The sequence below is a fragment of the Notothenia coriiceps genome, unplaced genomic scaffold (assembly GCF_000735185.1).
Source record: "Notothenia coriiceps isolate Sejong01 unplaced genomic scaffold, NC01 NC01_scaffold00007968, whole genome shotgun sequence".
NCBI classification, from domain to species: domain Eukaryota; kingdom Metazoa; phylum Chordata; class Actinopteri; order Perciformes; family Nototheniidae; genus Notothenia; species Notothenia coriiceps.
In genome coordinates, this window is record NW_011340669.1 from 50,540 (window position 1) to 61,935 (window position 11,396).

General features: G+C 41.7%; 1 protein-coding gene across 1 annotated transcript; it reads left to right on the top strand.

Annotated features, from left to right (window-relative positions):
• Positions 1-3,961: 3,961 nt before the first annotated feature.
• Positions 3,962-9,735, top strand: LOC104944360 (rap guanine nucleotide exchange factor 4-like). The gene is made up of 4 exons (XM_010769889.1): positions 3,962-4,077; positions 7,807-7,949; positions 8,559-8,647; positions 9,637-9,735. Exons 1-4 carry the CDS (start codon positions 4,010-4,012, stop codon positions 9,733-9,735), a joined length of 399 nt encoding a protein of 132 aa, XP_010768191.1. The 5' UTR covers positions 3,962-4,009.
• Positions 9,736-11,396: the final 1,661 nt, after the last annotated feature.

Here is an 11,396-nt window from a genome sequence, read left to right on the forward strand (position 1 = left end):
GTGGCAATCATATGAATTGAGTGGTATACGTGAGTAAATTATGGTGTTTGCAAGCTTCTGAGGAATAATAGCAAATGCCCTCTTTTTAACTCAGCAGTGGTATTTATAATCAATGGCGGGTAAAATGAGAAATACAGGGATCTGTGTGTGCTGACATAATCCTCAAATCCCATTTCCCTCACCAGCAGCAGGTCACCTTGACTTTTTCACAAGTTGGTGTTCTTTCCTCCTATGGCTCACATAGGGTTTCTTTTCAAAAGTGAGCATGGCAGGAATGCCACGACTGCCTTTCTGTTTGTGGAGAGTCATATATATTGTTGAGCTGGATGATGATGATGATTGTGCAGGTAAAGGAATGACTAGGGTGTGCAAGAGTTAACTTCCTTTTACCTTTCAATTACTGCAAATGCAAATTAATTACAAACAAGCACGTTTTGCTGTCAATCTCAATTCTATTAGAACCTCACAGACACATTGGTATCAGGTGTTTGATAATAGATAACAAGAAACAAATGTTTTTAATTATTTATTTTACATGTTGCCTGAAATGAATACATTTATTTTACACTTATATTTCAAACTGGGTACATTAAACAACTTTTTCATATGATTTTTTTCATTCAAGTGACCCTTGTAAAATGTTTATGACCCCTATTTATGTACATACAAATCTTAATATCTGTATCAAAAATCCATCATCTGTGTGGCTGTAATACAAATTGTAATTTCAGTCCTACTTTAATTAACTGCTCCTACGTCAACACTGTTAATTTAAAGAGTCAAATTAAGTGGAGAGGACAGTTGCATTCTTTAGACTTGTATACTGTCTGACAGCTGATGATATTAGCTGTGTGTGTGCACACGTTTGTATGTGTGCGTGTGTGTCATGTAGCCTGGATTTGGCAGACAGTCATGCCCCATATGGTTATCTGTTCAGTCAACCATATTTAGAGTTTCCCAGCTTCATAGGGGAATTTCACTCCATCCTCTGAGCATTTAAATGCAGACACGTGTGCACACACACAAACACACACACAACTCAACTCAACTCAATAACACACTTTTTGCTCTGGGATGAACACACAAGTCAGCATTTTAAATGGGCAAAGCACTATGTTGCAGTTCTGCAGCTCTGCACCCTTTTGTACGGTGCAGTTTATCAGTGTGGCATAGCCCTTAAACTGCACTTTTTTATAGCTCAATCGTTGCATTGTGGTGGTGCATTTATGAACCCATAAACAATACTACTGCCACTTTGTGTCTAAATGAGAGAACTGCACATTTATAAACAACATCATTAATGATGCGATTCTTGGTGGATTAATATGTTTTGCACTAACAATGACCAAGTTATTGATTAAATTCTCTCCATGGTCAAACCCATTATAACTGATCTTTGTCAAACTGTGAGGGGCTTCAGGATTTATTATTTACATCCTTCCGAATCCTCAGATGCCCATGCACATTTATTTTGCATTTACTGCATTAGATAACAGCTTGGGTAGAAAATGTGCTGTGATTTTGGAACCCAGTCAAACCCCTAATGAAAAACATTTAAATGGATTGGATCAGTGGATGGATTCTGCAAGACACATTTTGAATATCAATAGGTACACTTCAATTGTTGTCATGCTATAGTAATTAAGCTTGACTTTTCTCAAAAATTTTGACCAAGCATATTTTAAAAATAGAATTCTTAGACAGCTGGCTCGGAAACACACTAATGCATGCACACTGCATTTCAACATCATGGTAAAAACTTGCTCAATCACCCTCCAGTATTACAGTCATGCATGCTAAAGTGCCATTTCAAACAGATGCAGTAAGGCAACCGTAAACACATGCATACGCACACGCACACACGCACACAAACACATACACACAAACACATACACACAGTTGCAACAGGTGCACACATTTGCACACTGAATTCACCTGATGCAGTACAACACATGTCTTTACAAATGTTAGCGGTTTAAGTCAGAGGAGTTTGAGACACATCAGTAACTCTTCTGCTTCCTTACTTTACTATTTTCTTACGTTAAAAACAGTCCTTGTCCTCCTCATTGTATCTGACCTCCCATTCCCTTCAGAGCAGCCACTAAATGCAGATCCCTGAATTTATTTTTGAATCTTCTGTTCTCCCGCCTCTCTGTAACCCCTTATTTTCAGCTAGAGAATGCATGGAACATAAGTAATGGTTTTAGGTAACGCTGGATGCTTAAAATCTCCCTGCTCACCCTCATCCCCCGTTCCCTCTCTCTCTCCCTTTACTGCGGTGGTTGCACTCATCCTGGCGACAGGCTGCATCTCTCTTTCGTATCACTTGGGTTGAATCCAAACAAGTGAAACTAACACTGCTTTGTTATTGTTCGTACACCATTTCACATGAGGCATCCTTCAAGGACACAGCAGCTGCATCTTGCACTGATCTTAATTTAGGCCCATAACAATCTGTAAATACAGTGTTTTTTTATTCATAAGGAGCTTGTTTATGCTAGTTTCCCTATATGGATGACTTATTTCTGATTAGGCTCCTCCTCTTTATATTGTCAGATTCTGGATAATTTGTGTATGTATATTATGATAGGACCCACGTTATCCTGACATTTGATTGTATCTTTATTTTTCATATGTCTGGAATAGCATTCATTATTTGGGCCGATATGAGATTGTTACAAAGCATCGCGTAAATTAGGGGCTCATCAGTTCCTCAGACAGTGTGGAATTGAAAGCCAATTTGATGAGTCATTCTTCAGTAGTCAACATTTTGTAACCACAGTCTGCCACTTATTCTTCTGTCAGCTTTTGGTAGATCACTTTGATATTTCCTGACCCATTTCTCCCTTATTTGCATAAAGTACACATTTCTATATTTATTATACCTCTTCCTCTCCCTCTTGTTGCATCCAAATCTGTGCTCCCTGCTACCCCACAATTCCTCTGAAGGTGACTCATCCTATTGAAACTAAATAGGGAAAGAGATTATCTTGCGATGCATTTTACTGCTTGGGTTTTTACTGTGGGGAATATTTTGTATGCAACATTGTTTACAATACACAGCATTTTCAAGAATCCCAAGAGTTGTGCAATGCTGTTTTCACACAATATTAGCCCGGTTTATAGCCAGACCTGGCAGGCTTTAGTTTTATATCGGCTACAACACTGGGAGTTGGACTTCACAATCGATCATTTTATCCTGTGAGGAAGAGTGATTTGGAAGGTGAGATCATTTCGATGTCTGTTGATTTTTACACGTTTTACCTGTCGATTCAAAAGCCATACAAATGGCATGAGCATACAGGAGATCTATGGGACTGCCGATTTATCTGCAATTTGCATCAAACAGAACATTTGTCAAACAAGTTGCTTAAAAAATTCGCTGTTGAAATATCACTTTCTGTCGGAAAATATCTGTTTATAATTGCATTCCAATGTTCTGTCTCACTTGTAGTTTGCTGATCTGTTGGATGTTTAAGCTGAATTTACAGCACAAACTGACCAGAGAGGTGATGAGTGAGCCGACCTAAATGACAGGGGGCACTTGTGATGCCTTGCCCTGCACTCCCCACCCTAGTGTGCACCACTGTTAAATCCCTTAATTTGATTAAATATTATAGTTTGGCTACCTCAAATGTGATTACTAACTGTATTAATAGTAGGCCTACAATTAACTTCTAAGCATTACATGTCCTATAGTAAGCTTATTACAATCGTTGCACAGTTGCCCTATTCCAACTGACATATATTCTATCTTTATTTTTTAATTTTTAAGTTGCCATGCATTGCACTGCAGTGATGTTATTGTCAGTCAGTCCTGCAGATGACCCTTTAAAACGCCTATAAGGGCAGACTGCCATGATGAAGGCAGCAGCAGCAGCGGCAGCCAGTAGTTTTGTGAGGCAGCTCGAGGCAGAGGGGCGGGTAGGGGGCGCAGCCAACGACCACCGACAACCGGGAAACATCCTCCGGTAGCATCACAGCGCTCACCGACACACGACCGGGGAAGATGGTCGCGGTGCACACGTCCCCCAACTCGTCTCCGACGGCGGAGTGGATCGGCTGTCTGGATAAAAGGTTAGTGGACACACATCCACGAGACACTTCCACGGCGTGCATCCCCACACAGCGATGGTTGTGTTTTTAATTCATTCATCCGCGTCAACGTGATCAATGGCAACCGGTGATCGCTGCGTGTGCAGTGTGTGAGTGTGCATTAATGGTATGATACGCCTTGTTTTTAGCCCACAATAGGTTACTGTCATTTTCAGTGAATATACTCCTCTTTCAGTGCTGCAGTGCATAACAATATAATCCCTCTTCTTGTATCTGCACGGTCAAAAAGGCGTTGGTGGCTTCGAGGTACACTGGGATGTCTCTGCACTATGGCCAGTGGAAGATTAGACGCACATGGTTTATGTCTGTTTGCTTAAATCATATAGCCATGCATTTTTAAAATACTACCGGTGGTGAATGTATTAAAGAACGGTTAAGAGGCAGGTCTATGTATTCTTTTATCTCAGATTTTGCTACAATGCTGCATGCCAGCCACTATTTTTCTCTGATCTGAATGGACAGGTTAGAATAACTGAACAGCCAATTTACTAAATAATGTGTTCTTCACAATGTAGAAGCTGTAGAAAATCTGAGTCCATTCTATATATGCCCACTTAACATTAAAGGTACCATGCTGTGCAGAAATCATAATATCCAAGGGAGAGGGCTTGAATAAATAAAGACAAAGAAAGGGCAGCTATACACTAATTACTGGAGATGATGCACCCCACATCTTAAACAAACAATGATAAATAAAACATGAACCCTACAGCTCACACCCACACATACTGTACACACCTCACTATGACACATCCCCACGTTACTATAGGCAACCTGAAGCTACCATCTTGTCTTTTCATCCTCACCTGTATGCGCAATGTACATCATTTTGTAATTTTTTTAAGTGAAACATAAAAATCCACCAATCACACTACAGTACTCTATATCTTCAGCTAAATGCAGGAGGTGGGTATGAGTGAGGGGCAGTCAGGGTCGTAAGATTAAACAGGACAAGATCTCATTGAAGAGCACTCAGTGCTCCTCAGCTATGCACCACCTCATTCAATCAATATCCATCCTTGAGTGTGTATTAGTGTGCATGTGTCATCAACAGTAACTGTTGATGTGAAGACTAAGAGGCGAGGAGAGGGAGAAGCCAAAAGGAAGACAGAGGTTAAGATACGAGTGTCTTTATATATATATGTCCACAGACATTTATTGCAGTGAGTGTGAATTATATGACATAAGATTAGATTTGTTTTGCCTCAGGCATGGTCCAGTCAACACACAGATGACAGCTGGGGTTTAATGTCCCTCTGCTGAAAGAAAAATGGGAGCATTGTCCAGTATGCACACATTCAGATGAAATGAAAAACAAAAAGTCCAAGACAAAAGCAATTTCCAAGTGAATAGAAGTCTTCTAAGTTAAACCTCTTGTCTCATACCTAAATTATTGAGGTTGATTAAAAAAGATGACAAGGCTGGAGCATTATTATGATGAGTAATCTTTTGATAATAAATTGTTAATGGAACTGTGCTTATGCTGCTTAATATTCAGTGTTTTTAACAGAATCTCAGTTTGTGATAGAATGGGTGTCGAGGGGGCCTGCTTAGATACAATTCAAGGGCATCTCTGGTACAGTAACGTGTTAATCTGCTACCTCTGGAAATGTGTTGGCGGTCTGACATTTTGGTTGGCTGCCACAAATCATCCTATGATTTATTTGTCTGGAAACAGAATGATGTTTTCTAAAACATTCTGCAGAACCTTCTGGTCCCTATCCGTTTCCTATTCAGTGTGCCGGTCGATTTGTAAAACCTACGTGTGCATATGTGCGTGCAACCATTAGTTGTGGTCGAAAGCTGAGATCCCTGCTGACATGAACTGAGGCTGAGGAAGGGAGAAGTCAAGGAAAAGAGACAAGAGGGCTGGGGGAGAGTGAGGGAAGGTGAAAAGCTCTCAGGTCACATCCGTCTCACACCCACGAGGGAGGAAGATTCCTCTGGACAGGCAGGGAGCGAGCAAACAGGACAACGACAAAGAGAAAAAGACCAGGATTCAACCTGGGGATTAAAACTGATGTAGCTTAACAGTTTACTGCAGACGGATGGGTGAAGGGTGATGCTGGTATCACCCATTCACCCCCACAGAGTTAACCTCCCTGTCTCTCCCTATCGGAGTGTGTGGGAGTCCACCTGTCTAAGCCATTAACCCCCAGCCTACACTGCGATATGACGCTCTATCGCAATACAGAGGACGCATGCAGTAGGAGGATGAGTCAGAAAAAAAGGATAGAAAGAATAGGCCCTGTCTGTAATGGCTTTGAGCCCCTGGCAGATGTTGTGTTGTGCAGTGAAGCCCTTCAGGCTCAGTCTGTGTTTATCTGGGAGCACCGGCCAGGCTACTGCTCAGGAACACAAATATATGTGTTTATCTGTGTATGTGCATGTGGGTGAAAGAGGAGCTGCCTGTGAGCTTTTAAAGCAGAAATAAGGGGGTAATAATGGGAAGATGGTAGTGCCGTTAGTGGTGTGGCTTAATGGATAGAGGGAAACCAGGATGTGCCAGTAATGGAGAGGAGAAAATGGGTTGCTTTAAGATGAAAGAGGGTCATTTGTTCTTTTCCGTCTTGCCTACTATGTTCCAGAGAAAAACTGGCATGTCTTGAGAGAGGAGAAGAGCAAAATTTGAGATTAGTGATATGTTTAGTGGCGGCAGACAAAGAAGAGAAAGCTGGGAGCAATAAAAGAGGAAGCAGCTGAAGTAAGAAAGGGGATAGACAGCCTCTTGACTGAAAGAATAAGCCTACAAGCATTAGCTATTCTGTATGCACACACACACACACACACACACACACACACACACACACACACACACACACACACACACACACACACACACACACACACACACAGAAACGCACACGGATGAGTTGCTTGTAAAATAAAAACATGTGAATGAATGGGGCTGACTGCAGAGTGTGTCACTATGAACCGTTTTGGGTGCTGTGTTTTCTTTCCACCACATCACAGAGCAGAATGTTTAAGCTCTCAGATCAACCTTCTGTGGGCTCTGGTGTCCGTGTAGACGTCCAGTGTGTGTGTGTGTGTGTGTGTGTGTGTGTGTGTGTGTGTGTGTGTGTGTGTGTGTGTGTGTGTGTGTGTGTGTGTGTGTGTGTGTGTGTGTGTGTGTGTGTGTGTGTGTGTGTGTGTGTGTGTGTGTGTGTGTGTGTGTGTGTGTGTGTGTGTGTGTGTGTTCAGATTTAAGCGTATTAGAAATAGCAGCAGTACCAATGAGATCTTACATCAACACCCTGTGGGGGGTCCGTGCCCGGAGAAGTAACGCCTGCAGCTCTCTACTCTTATCACTAAGACACCAGGCCAAACAATGAAACACACACACACATACACAAATAAGGAGATAACACTAAAACAATAGAGCTGCCTTTTATTTTAAAGGACAATACAAACCAATTTTTTATGTTTCAGTCCATTAACTGCTGATTTCAATTATTCAACATTACTGTTAACTGCTTTTCTAAAGCATTATACTGTAGGCTTTTGATTGATTTCTTACTCTCCACATGCAGCTATGGGGAGAAGGATAATCCATCACAGTTAACAAGTGACGTCATGCAGTTAAACGTTTTATTCAAAATAGTTTTGCAGTTAATAGGCCAAATCACAAAAAATGTTCTTTGGTTATTTGAAACCTAGGTTAGATCTAATGGTGTTTATTCTTCAACACAGGCCTTCGGAGCGTTCGGGAGAGGATGTTGACATCATTCTGACCAGACTGAGAGAGGTCAAAGCTTTCCATAGGTTCCCAGCTCCCCTCTTACTGCAGATCTGTGCCTCGGCCTTCTATGAATGCCTGGAGAAAGGCATCACGTGTACGTAACCACTGACAATGCACAAATGTTTGGGTTATGAAATGTAATAGAGCACATGGGGTTTTTAGTATGTCAGGCTCAGAATATCCTCTGTAAAAAGCATAGTGAAGCATAATTGTACAACATGTATAGTTAAAGTTGGTATGTGACAGTTGTGATGTTTTACAAGACTTATTCTTAACATTTGATTTAAGGGCGCACACACACCTCTCCAGCAATTATGCAAGCTATTTGCTGGTTTTATTGCTCTATTGATTAATCTGTCAATGTTTCCAATAATTGTTCTGTCTATAAAATGTTCATTTCCCAATGCCTAAGATAAGGTCTTTAAACTGTTTTATTTCGATTTCAATAGATAATTTAACTCTTTTTACTTACAGTAGTTTTTTTGATCAACCTAACAAAAAATAAACCAGTTATTCACCCACCATTAAATCTTTGCAACTAGTTTTAATAAAAAATTACTGTGGGCACCTACTTGCTTTTGATTGAGCAGGTTGATTGGAAAAATATATTCTACATTTTGCACTAGAAACTTTGTGTGTTAGGAAATAAGATCATTTTCTTAATCAGCAGTGTATGGTATTAAACGCATTTTACTGTCCACAGTGTTTCGACAGGGGGACATAGGCACCAGCTGGTATGCTGTCCTATCTGGCTCTCTGGATGTCAAAGTGTCCGAAACGGCAAACCACCAGGTAAGAAGAGATTCAAGAGAGATTAAGTTGGATTGTAGCTTCATTAGATTAGATTAAATTCAACTGTATTGTCATTGCACAGAGTTCAAATACTTAAGAAAACGAGATACTGTTATCCTCTAACGCAGGGTGTCAAACTCGAGAGCTCGCAAAGAATATAAACAGTTTATTATACGGTTACATGCTGCTTAAGCACGTTGCCCATAAACTACATGTCCCAAAATGCATTTTGTTTTGTGACATGCGCACTGAAGCGACTTCCTATCAGCAGCGGCACTCTGTGAGGCGGTGAGTGACCAGTGGTGACTGTGAGTGACACAGAGCTGAAGGAACAGAAGTTACAGCGGCACAGAGACACCAAACACGGAGCAAAGTCTGCTTCAGAAACCGAGACAAGCAACTCCAGTCCCAGAACAAACAGACAGAATGACCCGCTCTTTAAGAATCAGTCGGTGTCGCTGCGCCTCAGAGACACACATGGATTTATTATGTTTTAGAAAAACTCGCGTTACGGTTATATCCGGTTTCTGGTTGATTAAAATATATGAGGTCTTTGCTTGCAGAGTATGAACGTCTTTTTGCTATATTCAGACGATAAATACTTATAAATACTTGTGTAAGTTTGTAAATGAAGGAGGAAAACTTCCGCGATCCCCGTCCCCTCTCACTCTGTTCCTCCTCAANGCGAGTCACAGCTCAGGCTACCTACTATCCTTCAGCCGAAGTCACCGCCGTAAAGTCGTCTTTGTTTTACGTAAAACCCTGTACATCAGAATCCCTGTTCGTCACGAATTCGTCGCGTACATTTGGCATATTAATTGGACACACTTAATCAAGAACGCTCGAGTAGCGGCCGGATTATTCTTAGCCCAGCGCCGGGCCTAAACCGGGTGCCCTGGAACTCAAACCCCGTGGCGGGAGTCACAATGTCGCCTATAGTAAAATTCTCATGTTATGTAATATCATATTTCAGTCTCCATATGATAAAGGGGACCTCGATGTCCTCTGAGTGCAACTGGGATGCCCGGCCAAACTACAACTCCTTGGAACGTTCCAAAGACAGCATCTCGAAGGATGTCCAAGAGTAGCCAGGCCGTCATCTTTAGACCTTCACTCGTCGTCCAGACTGGAGTCCAACTATCTCACAGGATGTGTGTGTGTGTGTGTGTCGTGTGGTTGTGTGTCGTGTGTGTTGTACGTGTGTGTGTGTGTGGTGTGTGTGGTGTGTGTGGTGTGTGTGGTGACCAGTGTGTGAGTGACACAGAGCTGAAGGAACAGAAGTTACAGCGGCACAGAGACACCGAACGCTGAAGTCTGCTTCAGAACCCGAGCAGCTCCAGTCCCAGAGCAGACAGAATGACCCGCTCTTTAAGAATCAGTCGGTGCGGCTCAGACACACATGTGTTATGACATTAGGGTCATGCAGAGTGAGATCGCTACCCCTTTAAGAGAGGGGTGTGGCGCGTGCATGTGAGAGTGGGTATGGTAGAGCGAGAGTGAGCGAGCGGGGTGTATGTTTTCTGCAGGTGAAACGAGGCAGCAGGAAAAAGCAGAGGTCTGATGTATCTTGTGAAACGTTAGAACTAAATAAATACAACGACCTCGCCTCTCTCCAGTGATTTCATAAAGTGGGTTATTGAACCTGAAGCGTGTTGCTTCTGCCCGGGGAGACGACAGAGAGTCATCCCCCCTGTTTCCTCGACCACGGTCTGGGAGCCGACAGGAAAGTTCAACACATGGATTTATTATGTTTTAGAAAAACTCGCGTTACGGTTATTTCCGGTTTCTGGTTGATTAAAATATATGAGGTCTTGGCTTGCAGAGTATGAACGTCTTTTTGCTATATTCAGATGATAAATACTTGTGTAAAGTTTGTAAAGGAAGGAGGAAAACTTCCGCGACCCCTGTCCCCTCTCACTCTGTTCCTCCTCAACACGCCCCCCCCCCCATCATAAAATGATTATAATATTATATAAAACATTTATCACCAGTATAGTTTATACATTAGTTTTAGTGCATACAGTGTAGGAATGTTTGTATCATGCTCTTACTTTTTACAGTGGGCAGCAGTCAGGACCCATTTTGGATGGATCAGGATCCCTCCACAGTACGTAGGCCGCATCAGAGCCATGAAAGGCAGCGAGTGGGGAGCCACTTCTTTCCCACCAATAATATCAGAACCATGACCTTAAAGAACAATAATTCAATAATAACAGTTCAATAATTTTGAAGAAAGTATAGAAATTAATCAATAAATTGTAAACCAAATAAATTGTAACACTCTGACTCAGCTGCACTGTAAAATTGAAAGTAAAGCATGACTATGCATTCTGCATGCTTACATGAGTGAGGTAGATATCACAAAGAGTGTTTTACTCACATGATTGGACAATGAGGAGGACCACACAAGAGATCAAAACCATGAAATCCATTGGGAACAACATTTGTCTTATCTCTCTCTGATGTGACGGTGAATGCTCTTCAACATTATCTTGAACATTGGTATTTATGTGTTGCAGTTGAAGGATGTGGTCTGACAGTGGAAATGCACGAGTCATCAGAATGGACGTAAGCAAGACATGAGAATTGGTGTGTTCGGTCTTCATTTAGAAGCAATGTGGTAACAGTTTTGTCATTTCCCACTCATCATTAGCCTTTGAGAGTCTGTGTGGTGGAGGCTTTTTATTTACGTGAAGCAGGTCACATCATCAGGGTGATGTTCACGATGTGGGACCACCGCATCAGATAA